Source organism: Pleurodeles waltl, chromosome 10, assembly GCF_031143425.1.
Source record: "Pleurodeles waltl isolate 20211129_DDA chromosome 10, aPleWal1.hap1.20221129, whole genome shotgun sequence".
NCBI lineage: Eukaryota > Metazoa > Chordata > Amphibia > Caudata > Salamandridae > Pleurodeles > Pleurodeles waltl.
The window spans coordinates 308,894,698-308,921,683 of record NC_090449.1 but is presented as its reverse complement, the minus strand read 5'-3'; the positions used below and the strand labels follow the sequence as shown (position 1 = coordinate 308,921,683).

The 26,986-nt window shown below is 45.0% G+C and overlaps 1 protein-coding gene across 1 annotated transcript in view; it reads right to left on the bottom strand.

The window, feature by feature from the left end:
* LOC138261495 (glucagon receptor-like) overlaps positions 1-26,986 on the bottom strand; it is a 562,622-nt gene that overhangs the window by 98,128 nt on the left and 437,508 nt on the right. The window contains exon 11 of the mRNA XM_069210480.1: positions 20,766-20,835. Coding sequence (XP_069066581.1) covers positions 20,766-20,835 — 70 coding nt within the window. The remainder of the gene's footprint in view (positions 1-20,765; positions 20,836-26,986) is intronic.

The following is a 26,986-nucleotide window of genomic DNA, read 5'->3' as shown; positions in this document are numbered from 1 at the left end:
TTAACATGCACTCGGGCATAAATTAGCAGAAAATCAGTGATAAAATTCAAAGTTGTTCTGTGATGACATATATAGTCATCAGAGGAGGGAACGTTAGAGTGTGAAAATTACTAATAAAATTGCGTGATTAACTGAAAGAAAAACGTGCGTTGAAAAGTGCAAGGCTGAAATGAAAATTAGGCCTACACTCATAATTGATACAAATATTTTGAAAATGAAAATAAATCACTGTCAAATTAAATGTATTTTATGTTTTACTAACTGAGAGTAATGAAAAAATAACATTAAATGTTCAGAAAATAAATAGTTTCAGTTTTATTAAATGTTGTACACTGCACATTTTACTGTGTTTTTAAACAGGCCTATGTTAAGGTAATTCAGGTGAAATAATGTGATGTTTAGAAATTGCTGATGTAGATGGAAAGTCACTGCCACTGTTCTCTCCTTCCTGAAGCATCCTGTTGATGTGGAGGGAGGGAAATGTAATAGTATTGAAACATTTGTTTAGTTCCAGACAGTTAGTGTTCCACAGAAAACAAAGGCTTTCAGTAGTTTTATGTAACATTTTATTTCTGTGACAGAAACTGGTGATGACGGTGAAAAGAGGTGAACCAATGAGGGAGAAAAGAACACAAGAAGTGCAACATGGAGAAACGTGCTATAGTTTTAATTGGTTCTGTCCAAAACCACCCTATAGTCTAACCAATGGCAGAGTATATAGTTCTTTTTTGCGACTTTAATATTGTGGTGTAAGCTCAGACTTTTGAGAGATTTTGCTTTGTCCTTTGCTGTGATTAGTCTTATGCAGAATTCTTCCCTGCTGTTTAGAGTGCAGTTCTACCCTGTTCCTGTCTGTGTTCAGATGTGCTTTTATTTCTGCTAGTGAAATAATGTGCTATGTGCCACTTACAGTTCAGATGCTTTAAAGCCAAACATTACTGACCTGTTTCCACATATGCCACTGTCCACTGAAGCTGGCCAAGAAGATGCTCCACTGAAGAAGACTTCGCTGCCTGCTAAACCCATTAAGGAGAGGGTTAACATAGTTTGTGCATTTGTTATTCTTGCAGGTTTACATGTTTTCTCTTCTAGAACCCCAACTGCTATTTTTGCTAGAGCCATAGATAGATGTTTTCCAGATTTTTGTCTTCTTTTTGCATGAAGTCCAGCATGCTTAACCTAATTAGGGTAATAGTTAGAATGTCACTTTCTGAATTTGGCTGTGCAAAATAACTGATTGTGAATAATACATCCGTGTTAACTCAATGTATTCAATCTTAACTGTGCATCTGATATTGCTGTTATTCTGCATGGTGATTCTTGAGTGCCTCATGATTCATATTCTGTCAAAGCTGAGATTCTTTAGAAGGTTTGGTCAACCTGTGTTATTCATTTATCTTTATAATTTGGTTTTGTGTTGATTTATATGATCTTAGAATTGTTAATCTAAAGTGCAATACATTTTTGAACTTTACTAAACTGTTGTGGTGATTCATGACCAAGTAGGTCATGCTGTGTTTAAAGTACTGACTCTAAGGTTGATTAATGATGCTATTGTTTGGTTTTCTTTATTGTTGACTTTATTTTGTTCAGAGCCAAACACTCACACCTATCTGAGTCCAAAGGTTAATTTGACCTTATGAGGGTAGATTGTTAGTTACCCTTAAGTGAACCCTTATAAAATAAATAATCAAAACAAATATAAGGTAGGACACACCCACAGTTCTAAACATGGCCCCTAAAGTATTTCTACTCCTGGGCTCCAAAAAACCTGAAGATGGCATTGCTTATGAGAAGAGTAAAAAAACAACCAAAGGGCACCATTTACCCATAAGTATTTACTGTCATGCCTCATTTGTCCTTGTCACCCTTACTTTCCTATTTGTTCCCTGAGATGCCTTGCCAACTTGCCTTCCTACCAGAAACCCTGGAAACTAATCAACTCTGGCATCCACCTGGAATCCTTTATCATCTTCAACACTGCTGCTAGGCTCCAGCTACTCAAACATCTACTGCACCTCCCTTTCCTTTGCATCACACCTCAAATCAACATCCTAAATATGGGTACGCATTTTTACTGCAATAGCTCACTAACAGGTCTCTTGAATAGGCTTCCTCCCAACTTGATCAAATTAATAATTTTCTTCCAAATTTATGTATAACCAGTAGTGGTTCACAGGAGGGAAAAGGGGCGGGGAAGTGCCACACGTGGGGGGGGAATAAAATATAATAAATTAAAAAAACAACTTATCTTTATTGCTGCACTGCGCCAATCCACTCCTCCATCCTCAACTGCAGGAACAGGCTCCCAGCCTGCCCTGCGTCCAATCCTAACACTGCTTTCATTCTGCTGCCAGCATGAAAGCAGCGCTAGGATTGGGCAGAGCTCCCTGAGGCAAAGTGAAAGTCTCTGCGGGCTGTCTCCAACCAAGCAAAGCAGTGCCTACATTGCTGGGTTGGAGAGAGCACAGTGAACATGTATGTTTCCCCCTTCATGCTCGTCCCAGCCACATGGCCCCACCCCTTTTACAAGAAAACAATAATAAAGATAATCAAATTTTGTTTTCTTGTAAATCTTTTACAGCTGCTGCTGCTGGTGGGGGCCAGTCTCCTCGGCCATAGCGGAGGAGCCGCCCCTGTGTATAACCTTCCCCGACTATCCTACAGGCATCAGTTGTGGGTGGCCCTCTGTTGCCTTTAGTGTTCAAAACTCATCACTTGTGCTTGTGCTGAAAGACATTCTGCACAGTGTTCCTGGCTTCTAATCACCCCTAATTACACAGCAGAGACTGCCTTGGTTGCTACTATCAGCTAACCGCTGTCCAGTTGCTTAATGCAAAATGATGACCCCATCTGCAGAATGTGGCAAAGGGCTCCAGCATCTTCCATACCTCAAAGGTATTCATTGGGTATGGGCTAAATATGGTCACTTGAATGGTTGGTGGCCACGTGCTACACAGGTGCCGCAGGGGCCTGTGCTACGCCTCTGCCTGTGTCTTGTAGCCCCCCTGTTCCATTTCACAGTTCAAATCTTTTAAGTTAGGTGTTTAGTTACTCTGGAACTCTCTCCCCAACCAGATCAGAGAGATCCTTTTCCTCTCAGATTACGAAAGGGCCTGGAAAGCCTACTTTATCAAGCTTTAAGATATGCCACTTCAACATCATCCCACGCAGTACTACAACTTTCCTCACAGTGGATTAACTCACTTCCTTTAGCCCTGTTGTGTGTCAGAATATTTTGTAATGAAATATCATCTTACTGAAAGATTGGGTCCTACATATCATTTGCAACAAAATTGTTGATTCTGTTTTAATTTTCTAATAGCTCCACTGTGGCAATATTTGTGTGATAGATATTAGGACACAATACTTATGTTGGACAATATTCTGACAACGATATTCTGATACAACAGTGCGAAAGAAGCAGCTCTGACAATTATAAGCATACAATTTTGTAATGTTTTATAACTTTGTTAATTTTGTTTTGATATGGAATATGAGTGTGTGTTTGTTCCTATTACTCAGCTCTTGTATCATATACTGCTTGATGCTCAGGTCTCCAGTTTGTATATGCTCTTACGTGTACCTTGTACAGAGCTTCTTTATGAAGGCCTCTAGGGCTAGATCAATAGAAAAAACCCTGGGCTCTGTTTGTAAAGGAAGACGTACACATGTAGATCTACTCATGTGTAAATTTGCTTTTGAACTAGGTGTACTTTTATACTTTTTTGCTATACACAATTTCCTTACATATCACTACCTCCCAATGGAGCCTCCTAGAAAAGGATTTACGAGTGTAAAGTTACTACTTGTAACTTTTTACACTTTTTCAGAGGTCTCAGCCACCACAGAAGGTGTTTCCTACTTTGAAGTATAGGAAAATGCATTAAAGTTTGTTAAACTTAGAAAATATGATTTTTTATGTAATGTTAATTCATACATTTATTTTACATATAAAATTAGTAAAATAAAATGTCACAGCACATTAACTTTAATGTGTATTAAATAATTATTTAAAATATATTTATTTTATTGAATTTAAAAATAATCTCCCCAAAGAATATATTTTTAAAGATATATATGGAATTAATTTAAAATTATTTTGAGTTACTTAACAAAAGTTATAATTTATTCTAACTTTAATATTACAATACCATAGTTATATAATTATTAATTAGACACACACACAAACATATATTCAAATTAAACAAAATGTATATATGTATTGCAAGATTCAAAATAATGTTATTTATTTGAACACTATTGCCTGTGAGTTGCAGTATTAGGACCCTGTATCCTTTATTTTCGATGGGAGGGGGTTGCAGTGCTGGTGAGTGACCATTTGTGGTGCTGGTCGTACTCCAAGGCTGGCCTGGAGTACATTACCAACAGTTTTCCAACCTTTTTGCCCGTAGTAACTTAAGAAGTGCAGTTTGAGAATTGCAATGTACTTACTGTTGTGTTGATGGGTCTTTTTTTGCATATCCTCCAAAAAAACCCTCTTAACCCCTCCCTAAACCTCTCATTTAGGTGTAAGTATTCCCATTTTACAAGCCACCCCTTCCACATTTGCATCTGAAACTTAGTCCTACGTTTAATTGCCATTTCCACACTTGTGGCTGAGATCTATGTATGTAGGTTTTTTAACTGCATTTTGTAGTACCCTAATAGCAGTACTGTAGTATTAATAGCCATGCTACAAAATGCAGTTTGTGAACCAAATTTACTAGGAAATAGTGCCATAGGGCTTCAAGCAAAGTTTCTGTGCTAAGTTACATTAGGGGAGAAGAGGAGCACAGTCATATTTTTAAGAAGTGACTCTGCTGCTTTCTTTACCAGCACAGGCAATCAAATATGCAGTCAATTACCACACACACAATACACACACACACACACTGTTGGAAAATGGACTTCTCTGAAGAGTCACCCCAAACCTTTTGCTTTTTTCCTCCTTTTTTTCTGAACTCGTTTTTGTTGGCTTTGGGACTCTGGGCGCCTTACTACTGCTAGTCAGGGCTAAAGAGCATGTGCTCTCTCCCTAAAACATGGCAACATTGGCTACTTGTAAGTCCCTAGTAAAGTGCATACCATGTGCCCAGGGCCTGTAAAATAAATGTTACTAGTGAGTCTGCAGTCTGATTGTCACACCCACAGTACCCCTTAACCATGTTTCAGGCCTGCCATTGCAAGGCATGTGTGTGCAATTTTATTGCCACATCCACTTTGCATTGGAGTGGATTGCCAAATCCTTAAACTCCTTGCCAAATCCTTAAACTCCCCTTTTATTATATATGTCATCCCTAAGGTAGGCCCTAGGTAGCCAAAAAGTCAAAAAGGCAGGGTGCTATGTGAGTGAAAGGCAGGGCATTTACTCACAAGTTTTACATGTCCTGGTAGTGAAAAACTCCCATTGTCCTTTTTCACTATCCTTTCATAGACCAGCATTGGAAATTATTCCCTTATATACATTTAAGTGGTAATTTCTGATCTGAAAGAAGTTGCATTGTCATGTTTGGTATGGCTGGAATGGTAGTAAGAATTCCTGCTTACTGGTGAAGTTGAATTCAACCTTACTATTTTAGAAATGCCACTTTTAGAAAGTAGACATTTCTCCGCACTTACAGCTATAAGTTTCTTACATCCTGTATCCAATCCATGCCTGGTCTATGCTGGTTGACAGGTCTGCCAGAAAAGTCCTCCTTTTTACATGGTTAGCCCCCACTTTTTGCCTGGTATATGATGTAGCCTAGACATTGTTAGTGCCCACGGCCCCTGCTCACTAGGTTCCCTGGGTCAGAGCTCTTTCCCTAAACTATTGTGATGCATTGGTACAATTGGAGACACCTTTAGCTGACCCCTTAAGCCCCTAGTAAATGTCACTTAAGTACCCGGGGCAGGAGATACTAAAGGTAGGCCCCTCAGGGTAGCAGCACTGATTGTGCCACCCTTTAGGGCCCTGCATTCAGGTGCACCCAGCACTGCCATTGCAGGCTGAGTGTCCTGAGGTAAACCCAAAATAAAAACTCGACTTGGCCCACTGCCTGTGTGCCCTGTCCACTATACACTGCTTGCACTATGGGTAAGACACCCCACTGGTAGGCCTTCCATCCCTAAGACAGGGTGCACTATACTGCATGTGAGGGCGCAGCTGCATGAGCAACATGCCCCCACTGTGTCCTTACCAAGCCTGGGACAAAGTGAGTGAACAGAGCAGCCATTTTAATACATAGGCTGGACACTAGTCAATACCAGTTTCACAGCTACATGATTGCCCCTCTGAACCCATTGTTGTTTGGTATCAAATGGCTTAGAATGATTAATCTAAACTGGTACCAAATTATAATAAAAGTACCCAGGGGTCACCTTAAAGGAGCCCCTGCAAAAAGCTAACTACCTTAAAATGGTTGCTGGCTGGTCAAATTCAGCGTGCCACCTCCAGACACAAAACTGTACCCCTGGGGAGAGGGCCTCTGCCCTCTGGGATATAGAACAAAGCCCTTCCTGGGTGGAGGTTCTAACACCTCCTCCCTGTTGGCAAGATTTAACAGGCTTACCGCCTCTGAAACTCGTAGTTGAGGCCTGCTACTAGCAGCAGATGGCCGCCCCTGTTGCAAACCCCCACTGTTGGTGGGAGCAACAGCAGGAAACTCAAACAAAGGACAGGAGGAGTGGCCCTACCTGGCATGCACTACCCAAAGGTGTTGAATGCAAGGTGGACCCTCCATTTCATTTTCCTTCATCTTGGGTGGAAGGAAAATAGCCAATCAGGTGTAGCGAAGGGACCCCTGCCCACAGGAAGTGGTCACTTAGTGGGTTTAGCCACACTAAGGTGGATGACCCATTGGTTACCACCAGTTTCCCCCTAAAATGCCCACTAAATACGGTATTTAGTGGGCATCCCTAGACTAAGAAACCAGATTTGTTGGACAGAAGAAGACCAGCACCAAGAAGATCCAAGGCACAAGAACTGTGGACCTGCTGCACCAAAGGAAAGACGCCAAACCCTGCGTGACGCACCCAGTACCCAACAATCACCACTGCAGAACTGCTGGACAACTGGAAAAACTCTACGGAACCCTAGAGGACCTCCAGGCTTTGCAAATTGCCAGAGAACTCCCTCCAAAGTGGAGGTACCACTCTAAAACCAGAAGGAACTAACAAGCCAGTCAGGTCCACTTCACTGACTGGATGCTAACTCAGGACTCGGACGTCACAGCCAGACCAAACTCCACATCAATAACCACAAAAAGAAACCCAGCCAGTGTGCCAAGTTTGGTGGCACTGCACCCTCTGGAGGCTGAATTATACCAGTGCCTTGGGTATTGGTCACCCGACTTCAGACACCAAGAAAAACAGTTCACCCAGGACTGAAAAAGGTTCACAAGGAAGTCCCAGCCGAGGGACTTCAGAAACAACCTGGACCTCCTGCAAGAGTTTCCTCGTTGTCTGCAATTGGCCCTTGAACTGATCTACCTACTGCTTCTAAGGGCATCCTTGCACAGAGCTCCTGGCTCACCTGTTCGCTCTGCACTTGGCTGCCCTGTGCCCGGCATCGAAGAAAAAGCTGTGCCCCACGGGTCCTCCACCCCTTGAAACTTTGATACTCCAAGACGACCCCCATGATTCACCTTTAAACTTATCTGTGCAGTGCTTTTCAAAGTGGTCCCCCGCAGTGGCCCCAGCTCCAGAGACATTTTCCCACTGCTCCCGCCGGAGCCGGGAGCCACCCGAACTTCTCTAGCTGGCACAGTGTGACCACTGATGACCTCGACCAACCTGCTAAAGAAGAACCTGGTAAACCTACTGTGTGATTTAATATGTATTTTTAAAGTTTATCTTCCATTGACTCCTACGTTGTGGAATTACACACAAAAAGACTATTTTTATTAAAATTAAAAAATTCATACCTCGAAAAGTACTTAACCAATTCTGATGATCATGATCTTAAAATGTATATAAAAATCTGAAGTATTTTTATAAATTGGTCTTGAGTTATTCTTTTGAGTGTGTGAGTTGCAAGAATGATGCTATGGGTACAAAAAATGCTTTGCACTTCTCCAAGATTGGCATAACTGCTTGACAAAGCTACCATAAAAATTAAAGCATCAGGTGATCTAGTTTTTATGCCTGTAAACCAACGTGTGGTTGCCTGGTTGTCCTGCATACTACAAAGAGGGACAGCCTTCTACATTTGGTAGATCAGCGAGGGAAAAAGACTGTTCATTTACTGATACCACTCTGTCAATGTTGTGAGCGGACGGGTAACTCTCCAAATTGCCTTTAGCTTAATTGTTTTTGATTTTCAATTGTTTGAAATTGTTTTTCAAATTTTTAAATAATTGTTAGGGCCCTGGTTAGGTCCTGACAACTTTAGCAAAAGGTTCTGAAAGTCCATCTTTTAGTTATCCTATCCAAAAAGGAGATTCCAAATTCTTAAAAAATATCCCAACTTTAGTAAAATAAAAATGACAGATGCAGAGACCAAGAACCAGGAGCTCGACCTGGAACCTTATGAGGCATGTAGCTATGACCAAATAAGGTGACTCTCCAGACTGTACCAAATTCGTACTGGAAAAAGCCCCAGTGCAGAGAAACTTAAGTGTCTGGTTGCGCAGCATGAAAGAGACAATCCCCCAGATGAGATAAATGATGATGCAACTGTGGTGGATGAAGAAGACCCTGTGGACAATGGGGATGATAGTGGCTCCTCTACCAGAAGCACCATTGCAGCCACAGGAGCAGACCTGAACATTGCCAGGTTGAGCAAGAGACTGGCCTTAGAGAGACAGCTTTTGAAAATAGAGAAACAGAGAATAGAGTTGGGCCTAGGACCCATCTCTGGTGGCAGCATATAAGTAGTGAGGGAGAAATCCTTCAAAATCAAACTCCCAAAAAGGAGTTGTCCCTCCCTTCGCTGAAGGGGATCATAGAGTCAAATGGTTGTCTACCTTTGAAAGTGCCTGTATTGGGTAGGAAATTGACTGAGGCACACTGTTGTGGAGTTATTCTCAGGAAAAAGCAGGGATAGGCTCCTGACACTGAATGAGGCAGATTCTAAATCCTTCGACATCGTAAAGGGTACTCTGATTGAGGGCTTTGGATTTACAACTGAAGAGTACCGTATGAAGTTCAGGGAGACTCGAAAAACCTAGAGCCAAACTTGGGTAGAATTTGTGGACTATTCAGTAAAAATGCTGGGTGGTTGGTTAGCTGGGAATAAGGTACAAAATTATGATGGGTTGTACAACCTATTCATGAAAGAGCATCTGCTAAGTAATTGTTTCAGTGATAGGCTACATCAACACCTGATAGACCTCGGTCAACTTTCCCGTCAAGAATTGGGGAGGAAGGCATACCATTGGGTCAAAACAAGGATAACCAAAACTACTACTGGTGGGGGAGACCAAAAAAGAGAGGCCAAAAAGCCTCCCCAAGGGAAAGTTGGGAGCCACAACAAAAATAATGAAGTGTTTTCTCAAGGCCCCCAATAATCTGCACCAGAGGCTATTCACAGTCTAGGAATGGGTTGAAAGGTGAGAACTTTGACCCCTACAAGACTTAATGCCACAACTACAAGACTAAAGGGCACCAAACTGGAGACTCTAGGGGGCATATTTATACTTTTTGGTGCAAAACTGCACTAACGCACTTTTGCACCAAAAAGTTTAGCACTGGCTTGCGCCATTCCTGAGCAACAGCCTGGCACCATATTTATGGAATGGCGCAAGCCGGTGCAAAGGAGGGGCTAGCATTAAAAAAATGACGTTAGCCTGGTGGGGCTGGCGGTATGGGAGAAGGGGGTTTTACACCAAAAAATGATGTTAGGCTGGTTATAGTAAAAAAAGATTACTCTAACCAGCCTAGCGTCATTTACTGATGCAAAACCATCCATACCACATGACTCCTGTCTTAGAAAAGATAGGAGTCATGCCCACCACCCCAATGACCAGCAGAGGGGACCAGTGTCCCCTGGGCATGGCCACTGCACCCTATGCCATGCAAGGGGCCCCAAGTTGGTCATCCAATGGCACTTTAGTTTAAAAAAAAATACTTACCTATCCTTACCTGGGATCCCACATCCTCCGGTGCCCCTCTGGTGTGGGTGTTCTTGGGGCTTGAGGAGGGCTCCTGTGGACTCATTCCATGGTGTTTAACCATGGAAATGGGTCCACAGGTCCCTTAATGCCTGGTCTGACCCAGGCATTAAATAATGGTGCAGAGCATGCGTTGCACCATTATTTAGCCCCTCTTCCCACCCGTGCATCATTTTAGCATGGGGGGATGAATATGGGGCTATAGGGTTAGCACCGTTTTTTACATAGGAATGCCTACCTTGCATCTCATTGATGCAAGGTAGGTTCACGCATCTAAAAAATGGTGCAAACACCAATATTTTGACGTTAGACATGTCTAACATCAAAATAAAAATATGGAGTTAGTTTTGCACTGCATTTGCGTAAAATCTGCAGTATATTCAGTTTCCAATCTCCATAAGGGATCAAAGGTGTGGCCTGACCATGTCAGTGACACCACAGAGGCACCATTAGTCGCTGAGGGTGGGGTAGAATTATTTTGTGCTGCCTGGCCAAGTAATATGCAAAATACAGACAGCGTACTTTGAATAATGGGAAGAAAGTGGAAGCACTGAGGGGCACAGGGTCTAGTGTTACCATGGTAACCCAGCACTTGGTCTACTCAAATCAGTACCTGGTCGGGAAGTATTATCTTGTCACCAATGCTGACAATGAGACAAAGTTCCATTCCATGGATATGGTAACCTTTGATTGGGGGGAGTAGTAGGGCAAAAGACGTGGCTGTGTCCTCATCCATCCCAGTAGATTGCCTGCTTGGAAATGACCTACAGCATTCCTCCTGAGCTGAAGTATGACTAAATACCCATGCAGCAATGCTTGGGTATCCAGAATGGGCATGTGTCAAGACTAAGGCACAGAGCAAACTTCAGAAGGTAAAAAGAAGAGCTGGATCCTGAAGTAGTGGACCGGCCTCCCAAGAGAAAAGGCAAGAAGACTGGGGAAACAGCTTCAAAACAGATCCAAGATCAGGATCTCTCTTCTAAGTAAAAAGGCTTCACCCTTCTTGGAGGGAACTGAGCCTGCAGAGCTTGAGCCTTACCACCAGAGCTCTTGGGTCCAGGGTGACCGTCCAGGGCAGATCTGTGCCAGAGGGAGAGGCCCAGTACTACTTTTGAATGCCTGAGCCAGCAAGCTGCACAGGGAGAGCTAGAAAACATCAGTGGTACCCACAGGGTTTATTGGGAGAATGCGCTTCTGTACACTGAGACCAGAGACCTCAAACCTGGTGCAACCAGGAGGGTGATAGTGCCCCAGCAGTTCAGAGAATTTCTCCTCAGTTTAGCCCATGGCATTCCCCTAGCTGTGCATCTGTGCCAAAATAAAACTTGGAGTAGGTTAGTTAGCCACTTTAATTGGCCAGGAACGTTCCAAAAAGTGAAGGACTTTTGTCACTCCTGCACTACCTGCCAAGCCAGTGGCAAAGCAGGTGGACACTTAAAGGGACTTAAAGGCCCATTTATGCCACTACCTGTGGTTGGGATACCCTTTGAAAGGGTAGGGGTTGACACTGTTGGCCCCCTTGACACTCAAACAGCTACATACTAGTGGATCATGCCACTAGATATCCTGAGGCTATACCCCTTAAAACCGTTACTTTTCCTGCAGTTGAAAAAGCCCTCCTGGGTATTTTCACCACTTAGGGTTTCCTAAGGAGGTAGTATCAGACAGGGGTTTAAACTTCATGTCTGCATGCGTAAAACACATGTGGAAGGAATGTGGAATGACTTATAAATTCACCAACCCATAGTATCCTCACACAAACGGTTTGGTTGAAAGATTTAATAAAACCCTAAAAGGCATGATTGGAGGACTCCCTGAAAAACTCAGATGAAGATAGGATGTCCTGCTTTCTTGCCTACAGGGAAGTACCACAAAAGGGAGTAGGTTTCTCTCCATTTGTGCTTTTGTTTGGGTACCCTGTTAGGGGACCACTAAGTCTTGCTATGGAAGGCTGGGATAAGCCTCTCAAAGACCCTAAGCAAGATATTGTGGACTATGTGCTTGGCCTATGTTCAAGAATGGCTGAGTACACGGAGAAAGCCTGTAAAAATCTTCAGGCCAGCCAGGAGCTGCAAAAGCTCTGGTATGACCAGAAAACTGCTACGGTTGAGTTCCAAACGGGGCAGAAGACTTGAGTGTTGGAGACTATTGCTCCAAGGGCCCACCTGGACAAATGGTCTGGGCCCTATCCCATTCTTGAAAAGAAATGGGAGGTCACCTATGTAGTTGACCTAGGCAGGTGCAAAAACCCAAAAGAATTATCCATGTCAACCACCTAAAAGTCTTCTATGACAGAGCTGATGTGGCAATGCTCATGGTCACAGATGAGGGACAGGAGATTGAGAGTGAACCTCTCCCTGATCTCCTCTCCAGCAACCCACAATATGGTTTTGTGGACTGTATGGTCTAATCAGATACCCTCACAGAACAACAGCAGACTGCAGGTAAGCCCTCAACCAATATGCTGAGTTATTCTCCCTGACCACTGGAAATACAAACTGGTGTACCCATGATGTGGACACTTGAGACAGCTTGCCTGTCAAAAACAAAACTTACAGACAGTCAGACCATGTCAGGGAGAGTATCCAAGCGGAAGTCAAAAAGATGTTGGATTTGGGTGTCATTGAACCTTCTGAGAGTTCCTGGGCTAGCCCAGTAGTTTTAGTCCCCAGACCTCACTCTAAAGGAGAGAAAAAGAAATGAGGTTTTGTGTGAATTACAAGAGCTCAACTCTGTTACCAAAACTGATGCACATCTAACCTCAAGAGCTGATGAGTACACCAACAGACTAGGGGCATCCAAATATCTGAGTACTTTTGATTTAACATCTGGATACTGGCAGACTGGCCTGACCCCATGAGCAAACAAGAGGTCAGCATTTTCTACTCCTAGTGGGCATTATCAGTTCACTGTTGTGCCCTTTGGATTAAAGAATGTACTTGCCACTTTCCAGAGGTTGGTGAACCGAGACCTTGCTGGACTGGAATCTTTTAGTGCAGCTTATCTGGATGAACGAGCTGTCTATAGTTCCACCTAGCAGGATCACCTGATCTACCTAGGGAAGGTCCTTGAGGCTCTGCAGCAGGCAGGCCTCACTATCAAGGCCAGTAAGTGCCAGATAGGGCAGGGAAAAGTTGTTTACTTGGGCCACCTGGTTGGTGGAGGCCAAGTACAACCCCTGCAGCCCAAGAACCAGACCATTCTGGCTTGGGAAGCTCCTACAACCCAGACACAGGTCAGGACATTCTTTGGCTTGACTGGGTACTATAGGAGATTTATGAAGGAATATGGAACCCTACTTGCCCCTCTCAAATAATTAACCTCCAAGACAATGCCCAAAAAGATTAACTGGGCAGTGAGTTGTCAAAGGGCCTTTGACACTCTGAAAAATGCTATGTGCTCTACTCCATTCCTAAAATCACCAGGCTACTACAGGCAAATCATAGTCCAAAAAGTGATGATGGACAGGACCAGCCAGTTGCTTTTATAAGCAAGAAAGTACTCCATAAGGAACAAAATTGGAGTGCTATAGAGAGGGAAGCCTTTGCTGTGTTTTGGGCCCTGAAGAAGCTGAGGCCATATCTGTTTGGCTCTCACTTCATAGTTCAGACTGACCACAGGCCTCTCAGATGGCTACAACATATGAAGGGTAAAAACCCCAAACTGCTTAGGTGTTCTATTTCCCTACAGGGAATGGATTTTCAAGTGGAAGACAGACCTGGGACTGCCCATGGCAATACAGATGGCCTTTTCAGGTTCTTCCACTTAGATGATGAAGACTCACTAGGGAAAGGGTAGTCTCATCCTCCTTCATTTGTGGGTGGGGGTAGTGAGAGAAAATGCCTCTCTTTGACATGGGTGTCCCCCACTTTTTGCCTGGTATATAATATAGCATAAATGTTGTTAAAGGCCAGGGCCCCTGCTATCCATGTTCCCTGGGTCAGAGCTCTTTCCCTAAACTGCTATGATGCATTGGCACAATTGGAGACATTTTTAGCTGCCCCCTGTAGCCCCAGTAATGGTACTTAGGTACCCGGGGCAGGAGGTACTAAAGTCAGGATCCTGAGGGCAGCAGCACTTATTGTACCACCCTGTATGGCCGTGGCTGAGTGTCCTGAGGCAAACCCTATACAAACTCAACTTGGCCCACTGCCTGCGTGCCCTGTCCACTATACACTTTATGCACTATGGTAAGACACCCCTCTGTCAGGCCTTACAGGGCTAAAGCAGGCTGCATTATACCGCATGTGAGGGATTAGCTGCATGAACAATATGCCCCCACTGTGTCCTTGCCAAGCCTGGGACATAGTGAGTGATCAGAGCAGCCAGTTTTATACATGTGCTGGACATTGGTCAATACGAGTTTCACTGCTACATAATGGCCACTCCGAACCCTGGGTTGTTTGGTATCAAACAACTCAGAATGATAAACTGGTACCAGTGTTGGATTTATTATAAAAAGTGCCTAGGGATTACCTTAGAGGTGCCCCTGCAAAAGCTAACTACCTTGGTTTGGTTACCGGTCGGTCACATCCAGTCTGCCACCTCCTGACACAAATTTGCACCCCTGGGGTAAGGACCTCTGCCCTCTGGGATGTAGAACAAAGCTCTTTGGTTTGGAGGTGCTAACACCCCCTCCCTCAGGAATGCGCACTGCCCTGTTGGTGAGCTTCAAAGGGCATACTGCCTTGAAACTAGACCTAGAGGCCTGCTGCTAGCAGCAGATGGCCGTCCCCATTGCAAAACCCCACTTTTGGTGGGAATAACAGCAGGAAACTCAAACAACGGACAGGAGGAGTGGCCCTACCTCGCATGCACCACCCCTAAGGTGTTGCTTGCGAGATGGACCCTCCATTTCATTTTCTTCCATCTTGGATGGAAGGAAAATAGCCAATCTGGTGTTTGGAAGTGATCCCTGCCCACAGGGAGTGGTCATTTAGTGGGTGTAGCCACTCTATGGTGGATGACCCATCGGCCACTACCAGGTTCCCCCTAAAACATCCACAAAATACAGTATTTCTTTGGCATCCCTAGACCAATAAATCATATTCAAGGGATAGAAGAAGACCAGCGCCAAGATGATCCAAGGCACGAGAACTGTGGACAGGCTGCACCAAAGGATAGGCGTCAAACCCTGCCTGCTGCCCCCAGGACCCAGAAATCACTGCTGCTGGATAACTGGAAAAACTCTAAAGAACCCCAGAGGACCTTCAGGCTTCGCAAATTGCCAGAGAACTCCCCCCAGAGCGGAGGTACCACTCTAAATCCACAAGGAGCCAACAGGCCAGTGAGGCTCACTACACTGACCGGATGCTAACTCCAGAAACAGACACTGCAGCCAGACCAAACTCCACACTGACAACTGTGAGGACAAACCCTGCCAGTGTGCCAAGTTTGGTCCCACTGCCCCTCTAGGAGATGCATCATACAATACCCTGGGTATTGGTCTTCTGACTGTAAACACCAAGAAAAGCAGTCCACCCTGGAATAAATAAAGACCAGGCAGAAGACCAGGCGGAAGTCCCAGTTGAGTGACTTTAGAAATAATCTGGATCTCCCGCCAGAGTGCCCTTGTTATCCTGCAATCAACCCTGGAACTGACCTACCAACTGCTTCTAAGGGCATCCTTGCACACAGCTCCTGGCTCACTGCTTCGCTCTGCACCTGGCCACCCTGTGCCCTGCACTGAAGAAATAGCTGTGCCCCAAGAGTCCCCCTCCCCTTGTGATCGCAAAACTCCAAGGGGACCCCAAGATTCACCTTTAAACTTACCTGTGCAGTGCTTTTCCAAGTGATCCTCGCAGTCGCCCTGCATCAGCTCCAGAGACTTTTCCCCGCTGCTGCCGCCGGAACTGGGAGCCACCCAAACTTCTACAGTTGGCACAGAGTGCTCATCGACAACCACAGCAACCTGCAAAAGATGAACTTGGTAAACCTACTGTGTGATTTTATATGTATCTTTTAAGGTTATCCTACATTGATTCCTATTGTGCGTAATTACTCACAAAAAGACTATTTTTATTAAAATTCAAAAATTTATATCTCAAAAATTACTTAACCAACTCTGATAATCGTGGTCTTAAACTTTATATAAAAATCTGAAGTATTTTTTATAAATTGGTCTTGAGTTATTCCTTTGAGTGTGTGAGTTGCAAGATTGATGCTGTAAGTACAACAAATGCTTTGCACTTCTCCAAGATTAGCCTAACTGCTCTGTCAAGCTACCATCAAAATTAGCGCATTAGGTGATCTAGTTTTTACCCTGTAAACCCATGTGCGGTTGCCTGGATTCCCTGCACAGTGTGCCTAACTGTAGGAGACTGGTCTGGTTTGTGGTGGGTACCTCAGGTACCTACACCTTATACCAGGTCCAGTTGTCCCCTATTAGTGAAATGTAGACAGTGTCTAGAAGCCAGGCTCTCTAGGGGTAGTGTGAATGAGCAGCCAAGGCTTATCTAGGAAACATGTAAAGCTCATGCAATACCACTGTGGTCACACAGTACTCACACACATGAAAGAAAATATTCAGTGTTACAAAAACATAGGTACTTTATTTTGGTGACACAAATGCTAAAAATACCATACAGACTATGCTCCCTTAGTAATAGTAATACACAAATTATATACACTAGTATGCAGAAACAGCTGTAAAAAAACAGTTAGAAAACAGTGCAAATAGTGAAAATCACAATAGTTAGAAATGGCCCTAGGGGGAACGCAAACTATATACTAAGAAAGTGAAATGTGAAAGTCGGTTTCCCACCTAGGCAAGTGAAGTGTGTAGAGGGGCGCTGGGAGTATTAGAAAACACCAAAGGTAAGAAATAGAACTCACCCAGAGCCCAGGAAAGCAGGAGTAGCTTTCCTAGAACACACACGAACACGAGAAAGAAGATATTGCAAGATCCAAAAGAGACTGAAAGACACCAACGATGGATTCCTGGACCTGAAGACCTGTGGAAGAAGGGAACCAAGTCCAAGAAGCACTGAAGAGTCCAGTGAGAACAGGAGCCCCCGCTAACCTGGATGAAGGTGCAAAAGAAGAACCACCAGTGAAGAAAAGTCAGTACTGCACGCAAGGAGACAGATGCAGATTCTTGGTTGGTGCCAATGTCCCATGCCGGATGGATGATTGCAGTCTGGTGTGCGTTGCTGGATTCCGCCAGCAAGCCTTGGCACACGCAAACCTCACGGTTAGTGGAAAATGGCGCTGCCTGGCACCAGGAGGGACCTGGTGGACTCTACCCAGGAGGGGTAATCAGAGGAGGCGATCTCAGCAACTCAGTGAACCCTCAGAAGACCAGGTAGTGTGCACAGGAGTCCCAGAGCACCGGGACAAAGAAGGTGCAAAAGGAGGCCCACACAGCACTACACAAAGGGATCCCACACCGTCAGAGAACCAGTCAGGAAGCTGTGCGTCGCAGGAAGAAGTGCTGGGGGCTAGAGCTGCACAGTGCATGAAGAACTTTGTGGAAAGATGGCAACAAGCCTTGGCAACTGCAAAACATGCAGTGCACAGGGGTACTGTCTTGCGTGAGGAGGCAAGCTCTTACCTCCACCGAAGTTGGACAGTAGGATGTCAGGACCATCGGGACCACTTCAGTCCAACACCTGTGATGCTAGATCCAAGCACTTTGTCGCGGGAGGGGACCCAAGCCACCGATTATTGCTCCAGAGGGGTGCCCGCTGAAGCAGGGAAGTGACTGACTCCTTCACTTCAAGGGAGATTCCTTCGTTCTTCTGGTGCAGGCTGAAGACAGGCGGTCCTCGGAGGATGCACAACCTGGAAACAGTTGCAGTTGTGGTAGGAGCTGAAGATACAATGTTGCAGAAGTCACCTTTGCTTCTTTGTTGCAGTTTGTAGAGTTCCTGGAGGGTCCAGATGCAGTTTCTTCAGAAAGAAGGTGAAGTAAAGGATTCAGAGGATTCCTGCTGGAGTCTTGCAATCGGAATCTGAAGAACCACCCAAAAGAGAGACCCTAAATAGCCCTGAAAGGGGGATTGGGCAGCTACACAGGTAAGCACCTATCAGGTAGGGTTCTGACGTCACCTGCAGGCACTGGACACTCAGATGCTCCCAGAGTTCCCTGCCAACTTGGAATCCAAGATGGCAAAACCCAGGGACCCTCTGGTGGAGCTCTGAGCACCACCCCTGGGGTGGTGATTGACAGGGGAGTGGTCACTACCCTTTCCTTTGTCTAGTTTCATGCCAGAGCAAGGACTGGGGGGTCCCTGAACCGGTGTGGCTTGGATTATGCAAGGAGGGCACCATCTGTGCACTTCAAAGCATTTCCAGAGGCTCTGGGAGCTTACCTCTCCTGTGCCTGTACTACCTATTTCCAAAGGGAGAGGGTGTAACACCCCTCTCCCAAAGGAAATCCTTTGTTCTGCCATCTTGGGCTCAAGCTGCTCGAGCAACAGGAGGGCAGAAACCTGTCTGAAAGGTGGCAGCAGCTGGGGCTGCCGAGAAAACCTCAGAAGTCTGTAATGGTAGTACTGGGGGTCCTCCTCTAAGGAGCCCCCAGAGTGCATGGAATCATACAACCATTGCTTGCAAAAGCCTTGGGGTATGATTCCAACATGTTTGATACCAAACATGGCCTTATTCGGAGTTACCATTGTGAAGCTGGACATAGGTAGTGACCTATATCCAGTGCACGTGTGAAATGGCATCCCGCACTCACAAGGTACAGGAAAATGGTCCTGGAGGTTGTGGGAGCATCTCTGCTAGTGCAGGGGTGCCCTCACATACAGGTATTCTGCTCCCTGCCTTCATGGCTGGAATGCCTGCTCTAGAGGTGACTTATAAGTGGCCTTTTGCAGTGCAAATGGCAGTGAAAGGGTGCATGCACCTTTTCACACAGGCTACAATGGCAATCATGTAGAAGCCTTTGCATGGGCTCCCTATGGGTGGCAAAAGAAATGCTGCAGCCCATAGTGATCCCCTGGAACCCCAAAGCCCTGGGTACCTAAGTACCATATACTAGGGACATGTGAGGGGGCACCACTATACCAATTATGAGTAGAATACTGTGTTAACAGTATCCAACAACCAAAGTTAGTGGGAGAGAGCATAACTACGGGGGTCCTGGTTAGCAGGATCTCAGTAGACATAGTCAAACACACTGACAAGCCGGCCAAATATGAGGGTAACCATGCTAGAAGAGGCTACATTTCTACACTAGCTTTGCACACTACATAGAGGGCAAGCCTCCTACATTTAGTTCCCCTTGTGCATTCCACCCAGACAGCCATAAACACAGGACACTCAGGTGCATCTGTATACTGGTGGGTCTTCCTGGGCAGGAAGGCTGGAGGGGCCCTCACACTTCAAAGGGTAGTAGCTTTATCCCACACAAAGGACTGATGACCCCCCCACAGATCCCTTGTCAGACAGGACTGGATTGAAAGGGGAACTGGGGCACTTCAAAACTACTCTTTGAAATCTCTTCCACTTCAAAGGCACATTTGGGTATATATACTGGGTATGTGACCCCCAAAGTCAGACACTTCTGGACCTACGACTGGACTCTGTCTGACAGACTCTAGTGCTGCCCAAGGGACTCAACTGGACCATTTCTGGAAGGACTCCTTTTCTGCTTGTTGCCCTGCTGCCTGCTGCTCCCTGAAACTGCTAGTAAGACTTTGCCATACGATCACAAGTGATCTCCAAGGGCTGATATCTTGACCTGTGCATACTGGACCTTTGTTGTTTTATTCAGATAGATATTATTTATTTTTCTAAACTGGTGTGGAGTTCTTTTTGTGGTGTTTTCACTGTGTTACTGTATGAGTTATTGCACAAATACTTTACAAATTGCCTTCTAAGTTGAGCTTGCCTGTTCTGCACAAAGCTACTGGAGGGTGAGCACAGGATAATTTAGGTTGTGTTGTAGCTTTCTGTGACTACGATAGTGGTCCCTACTTGGACAGGGTGTATATCTCTGCCATCTAGAGACTCAATTTCTAACACACACCTATGTAAAATAGTGCATAGAGTGTATAGTGCAGAGGTGTATGTGTGTTTAAGTGGTGTCTGATATATGTTTTGTACTTGAAGGGTACCCTTCCAGTTCAAAATAACATACCTAGACAAATCTTTAAACTTTTCACACATTGGAGGTGTGCTGCACAGTGCAGCACACCTTCATCATGTGAAAAGATGTATCTTAAGTAGTGTCTGCCTGGAGGAGGCGTTATATTATGGCACAAAACTCTGTCTAAATATTTTAATAGCTGTGGCGATGTGTCAAGACCCATGGGTGGTAGCGTGGGATGGCCTTGGACGCTACTTTCTATGGTAAAAACAATTTTTCATTGGAAAGTATTCACTTTAGCAACACTTTGTGCCACTTTAAGCCACTTTGTGTGACTTTCAGCATAGCAAGGTGTTAATGAATCTGCCTCTGGATGTTGCAAGGGAGTCCAATCTAACAACATACAGCCAGAAAAAGATACGTAATATTTGCATAAGTGGGCCAGGCCTTGGGGAAATGTGGTATGGAAGTAGGAGACATGAGTTAAAAAAAGGCAGCCAGTGCCTAGCCAGTTAATTGGGGCTCCGCATCAGTGTGGTAAGGACAGCCCTGTGCTTGAAAGCCCATAGCTGCAGAAAGGCCAGTTTCTATAAGCTACAGTCTCAATATTTCCAGCAGTTCAAGGAACGCCATACCAGTGATGCAAGAAGGATAGGAATGCGGATGATCCACCAGTAGGCCAAATTCTCATTCAGAGCCCAACACCTGGAACAGAACAGAAAAGAGAAAACATTGTTGGCATGTTGCATGCTTGATACAGACCAGAGATTGGCTTGATATATGGTGTGCTTTTTGCAAAATTCCATGGTGCCAAACACCTCCTTGTGGGGTCTTAACATACTCTTGAGATTCCTAAAACACTCTTTTTCACAAAGAGAAACAAAAAAATAAAATGCAAACTTGTGAGTATGTTATCTTCATAAGAAACACGTTTTTCATTGCTAACTTTCATAATAATACACACTCTTTCCTCAGACAGGCATTGTTAGCTGAAGCAGATGCTCCCTTTACAGAAACTAGTAGTCTTGTTGTATTTTTCAGTGTTGTGGAAGCAAATGCAAGAAAGGGTGAGTGATATGCAGATTAATCTTTTCTTGATGATTTGGTCTCATTTTCCAGATTTTGATATACTCAACTGCCATCATCCATCTGCACAAACAGTGACATCACTCCCATTCCCCTCAAAAGACCTACTTAATGGCCACAGCAGTGCAAATGTGATGCAGATGTGTACAGCATGCTGCATAACTCTGGCATGCCAAAGGCAACCCCACTCTGCCCTTTCGTTCCTGGGCTGTGCAATCAACCATGCACCTTGCTCCTCCTGCCACCATCCCACTGTGACCCTCCATGGCCTCAACTCCATCCAGTGTACATGCTGCTAAATCGCCACACCACACAACACCGGGTAAGAGTTCTCCTGTTCGGTTGTTCTTCCTGCAAGGTTTCATGAAATGACCCACACCCAACACTCAATACACAATCACCAACAGCACCCTGCACTCACACCACAGCATGGCAACACCCAGAGCTTCTTTTCTTCATGAAAACCTGGCTGAACCCTGCATCTACACCTGACATTGTCACAGCCATCCCCCAACCACAAGTTTGCCAGGCAAGGACAAACTTCGGAAGCTCAGAGGCAGAATTACCATCATCCACAAAAACACCATCAGCTGCAACACCTTCATGGACACATTATCCTCCCAAAAAAAAAAACACATTTCATCTAAGCACACGTCACGGACAACTTCACTCTAAGTGGCACTCTCATTTAAAGTCCACCGGACCTCACACCAACTTCACCAACACTATCACAGACTTTGTCGCACCACTCACCCTCAGGGCTAGCACATACATTCTACGTGGAGATCTGAACTTCCACTTGAATGACCACTCCGACCCTAATTCAAAACCATTAATCGAAGACCTTGGAAACCTGGACCTTGCCCAATGAATAAAGGGACCTACCCACATCGCTGGACAATGCTTGGGCCCTGTTCTCACCACCTTCGACAACCTCAGAGTTGATAAGCCTACATTAGTCTCCTGGACAGACTACAAGTTTAGCAGGGAACACTGATCTCAACACCCACTGACCTAAACACAGCACAGGCCTCTCCAAAGCCATCAAGAATTTCAACAATTGGATCACCTCTTCTGTCCACTACCTGCCCCCTCTCAAACAGAACAATACAACAAAAGCTAGAAACCAGGCCAGTTAGTACACAGAGGAACTCAGACTGATGAAACACCACTGCAAATAACTGGAGCACCAATGGAGAATAAGCCAGGATAATCAATCACTCAATCAGGAATTTGTAAAGTGCACTACTCACCCGTGAGGATGTAAAGGTGCTGAGGGTGGGGCGAGGAGATGGGGGAGCGAGGCGCTGCTACTGCTCGAACATGCAATGTGAAGAAAGTTAAGAGAAGATATACATTTCTCCATGTTAGTACCTGCCTCGAGGAGGCATTCTTTTTTGTGCAAAGCCCTGTCTTCCATTGTTAGTAGATAGATGCATGTTTACATCCACCCTGAGATGCTATGAACAAATGTTTCGGACTACCAAATGTGCCACTCTGGCTGACAACATTGATGCCAGCAACAACAGAAGTGAAGAAATCTTGGCCATTGTGAAGGACTTCAACTCACCATCAGCCTGCTCAAACTCGATCACCACCTCAAAGGACCTGTGCAACAACCTTTCTCAATTGTTCAGCAATAAAATCATTGCCATTTACAGCAACTTCAGCTCGCAACCGGATTCCGGCTGACCTTGCCAAACAGCTGCCGATCTTTTCCGAAGAACCAATACTAGTCATAGGGTCTGTCATCACCGAAGAAAAAACCGCTGCACCATGAAGTCCATCCACTCCCATTGCAAAGAAACCCCAATTCAATGTTTGCCAACTATAGACCTATCTGCCTGCTACCATTCCTGGCAAAGGTGTTAGAGAAAATCATGAACAATTGCTTCACTGAATATTCCAACAACCACTAACTCTTTGACAACACTCAGTTTTGTTTCAAACTGAACATCAGCATGGAAACTGCCTTCATCGCGACCATGGATGGCATCCGCAGGACTTTGCATGGAGGAGTCATGGCGGCCCTCAACCTCCTGGGCCCCTCTGCAGTATTTGGTACTTTTTTCCAACCCAATTCTCACCCGACCCCCTACATGACATTGGAATTTAATTACACACACTCTGATGGACCTGCCCCTTTATAACTGGGAGGATCTAGTCAGTCAGCCTGGCACCCTAGACCTTAGATGCCCTCGACCTCATTTGCAGAGTTATGCAAGGATTCTCCCAGAGTCTGGCCCTCTTCAATGCATACATGATCCCTCCAGCCAGCATCACCCACTCTTGGGGAATCAACACCAGCAACATGCACCTCAACATGCATCTCATCAAAGGACAAAACGTCCAGTGCCGAGATCAAGTTTAAATCCTGCATGACTGAAAGGGATTACAGGATGAAAACCAACTGGCTGAAGCTGAACACAGACAATTCTGAAATCTTGATCTTCAGGAACAGCACTTCACTGTGGGACTAGACATTGTGGCCAACAGAGGTAGGACCAAACCCAGCCCCACCATTCAGGCCACGAACCTTCTGGCCATTATCAACAGAAAACATGGCATGACTTCTAAGTCAACTCCATCAATGCCCACCCAGAAACTCATAACACACACCCTTGTCACAAGCAAGCTGGATTATGGGGACACCCGCCGGGGCCAGGGTCGGCGGGAGCACCGCCGACAGACCGGCGGTGCCCCGCAGGGCATTCTGACCGCGGCGGTTCGGCCGCAGTCAGACAAGGAAAACCGGCGGTCTCCCGCCGGTTTTCCACTGCCCTACAGAATCCTCCATGGCTGCGGAGCGCGCTCCGCAGCCATGGGGATTCTGACACCCCCTACCGCCATCCTGTGCCAGGAACAGGATGGCGGTAGGGGGTGCTGCGGGGCCCCTGGGGGCCCCACAAAGTATTTCAGTGTCTGCTATGCAGACACTGAAATACGTGACGGGTGCCACTGCACCCGTCGCACCTTCCCACTACGCCGGCTCAATTCTGAGCCGGCGTCCTCGTGGGAAGGTTGATTTGCCCTGGGCTGGCGGGCGGCCTTTTGGCGGCCGCCCGCCAGCCCAGGGCAAATCCCAAAATACCCTGACCGCGGAGCGGTATTTTGGTGGGGGAACTTCGGCGGGCGGCCTCCGCCGCCCGCCAAAGTTAGAATCAGGCCCCATGTATGCTGAGATCAGCAGAAAAACTAAACAAAAGAATGCACACCATTCAAGACTTGGCAGCCAGAATCACTCGCAACCCCTTACGCTACACTTAATCACACTAAACCTGAAAGAGCTCCATAAGCTCCCCATACATAGACAAGCATAATTAAACTCCTCAGCCATATATTGAACCCACTACATAACATTGGCCCAGAATAACTCTACAATTGCATATGCTTTCCCAAACTTCCTGACACCTTCATCCGGACTCCAACTTGCACATATCTCACACATACTGAAAACCAGATCCGGCAATCGAGTCTTCTCCTACATCGCTCCTAAAGTGTGGAATGACCTGCTGCTACACACGAGTGCCTCGGCCTCACTCAGCCTTTTGAGAAGACCTGGCTTTTTGAGTAGGACTACCATGCCCTAGCTTTGGCAAGACTCACACGCACATTGTCCCGGGTGCTAGCATGCTCTACAGATCTACATAACATAAAATAACTGCTTTCCAAAAAGAAACTGGATCTTTGTAGATACAGAGAAAGGGAAGATTGCATTTTGTGTGGCAGGGTTATGTCTGATTGGGAAACAACATATATGAAGAAGAATAAAGGGCAAACAGTGTGAGAGAGGTAACTGCAGACACTATAAGATTAATAGAAATAATATTGATCTGGCATTGCACAGAAATCACAGAGTTCTGATCTTGTGCTTCAGGTGAAGCATGATGTAGTGGATATTACTTGCGAGTCTTTCTATGTCGAGAAATCAATAACAAAAACGTTTAAAAGTATATTTTTCACAGTGCCCTTCATTGGAAATTGTCATCTTTCATGGCACATAGTTTAATAGCAAAGGCATTAAGAGTGTCATGTAGAGTTTTGTGTATGTGGCTGAACCACCAAAAATTGGTGGTTGTCCAGTCCACTACCATCATGTACCAACTTAGGGAGAGATTTACTAATGTAACGTTTAACACAGCATAGCAATGAAACTTGCTGCCTCATATGTACTAAGATAAGGCATGGTCGCTCTGTTTCCCAGCGCTAGTGCTTTTTCAGGCTGCCTAGTGCCGTGCACATATGGCATGTCTAGCATAGACTTTGTACAGGAAGGGAGCCCTTTCAGTACAGAATACTAAATTTAGACACACTTCAAAACATTTTCACACATTTTGTGTGTGCTGTACAGTGCAGTGCACATGCAATGTGAAAAAAGTTAGGAGAATAAATACATTTCTTCTTGTTAGTACCTGCCTTGAGGAGGCAATCTTTTTTGGTGCAAAGCCCTGTCTCCCATTGTTAATAGATAGGGCATTACATCAAAAACAATGAGTGGTAACGTAGTACCACACATAGCCACTCATGGGACCCCTATTGAGGCACAATAATGCAAAGTAGCACAAAAATCTATTTGTGTCATTATAGGACTATCTTCTAGAACAAAAAATAATTTGCACTGGAAAGTAAGCATTTTATCAACACTTTGCTTTGGTTTGTGTTTTTTTTTTCCAACTTTGCACAGGTGCAGCTTGCTTATAATAATGCCCTTTAGAGCCTATACCTCAATGAATTGCCATTTACACATGGTATATACTATAAATTGAGGAAATTGTAAATGATAGTTGAACATAGGATATCCACCATTTTTTCTGAATTATTTTTTAAACTTTATTTTGAGTTTTTCCCAACAAAAATACAGCTTAGTAAGACACATAGGCCCATATTTATACTTTCTGACGCAAAACTGCATTTTCACAGTTTTGCATCAAAAACTATAGCACCGGCTTGCGCAATTCCAGGACGCAACCACGGTGAACAACCACAGAAATGGCTCCACAGGTCCCCTAATGCCTGGTCTGACCCGGGTGTAAAATAATTATTTAGCCCCTCCTCCCACCCGTGCGTCATTTTAGCACGGGGGATAACTATGGTGCATGGGGTTAGCACAATTTTTTAGATGGAAACACCTACCTTGCATCTCATTGCCACAAGGTAGGTTCACACATCTAAAAAATTGTGAAAACTCTGATATTTTGACGTTAGGCGGGTGTAGCGCCAAAATATAAATATGGAGTTCATTTTGCTCCAAATTTGCGTAAAATAAAATGACGCAAATTCAGCATAAATGGGGTATAAATATGCCCCAGGTACATTGGCATGAGCATGCATCCAGTTATAAGGGGTGTACGAACAGCATGAAACTAATACACTTACGATCAGGGTGACCAGAATCCTAGCACATGGTGCAACTTCAAGATGGATTCCTTGCTGCTCTATTTACAATTTGGCCAATAGTGGCCTTTCCAATGGCAGATATGGCCCAATTTCTAGAACACATGACACCAAACATGGGGTATAAGTCAAACCTACCGCATTCACACAGCAATATATCAAACACAGGCCCCCTTTGCCCCTATTGGGTCTCACCTACTTTGCTGCTTCACGTTCATCATCCTCCCCAGGTGATTCTTCAGACTCAACCTAACTGGGTAAGCCTGATATGCTCCCCAGATGTCCCTTGTGTGGTTGCAGCTCGGGAACGACTCTCTGTGAGTATCTGACTGTGTGTTACAATATGCCATGTCCTTGTGCCATTCCCTCAGATTCG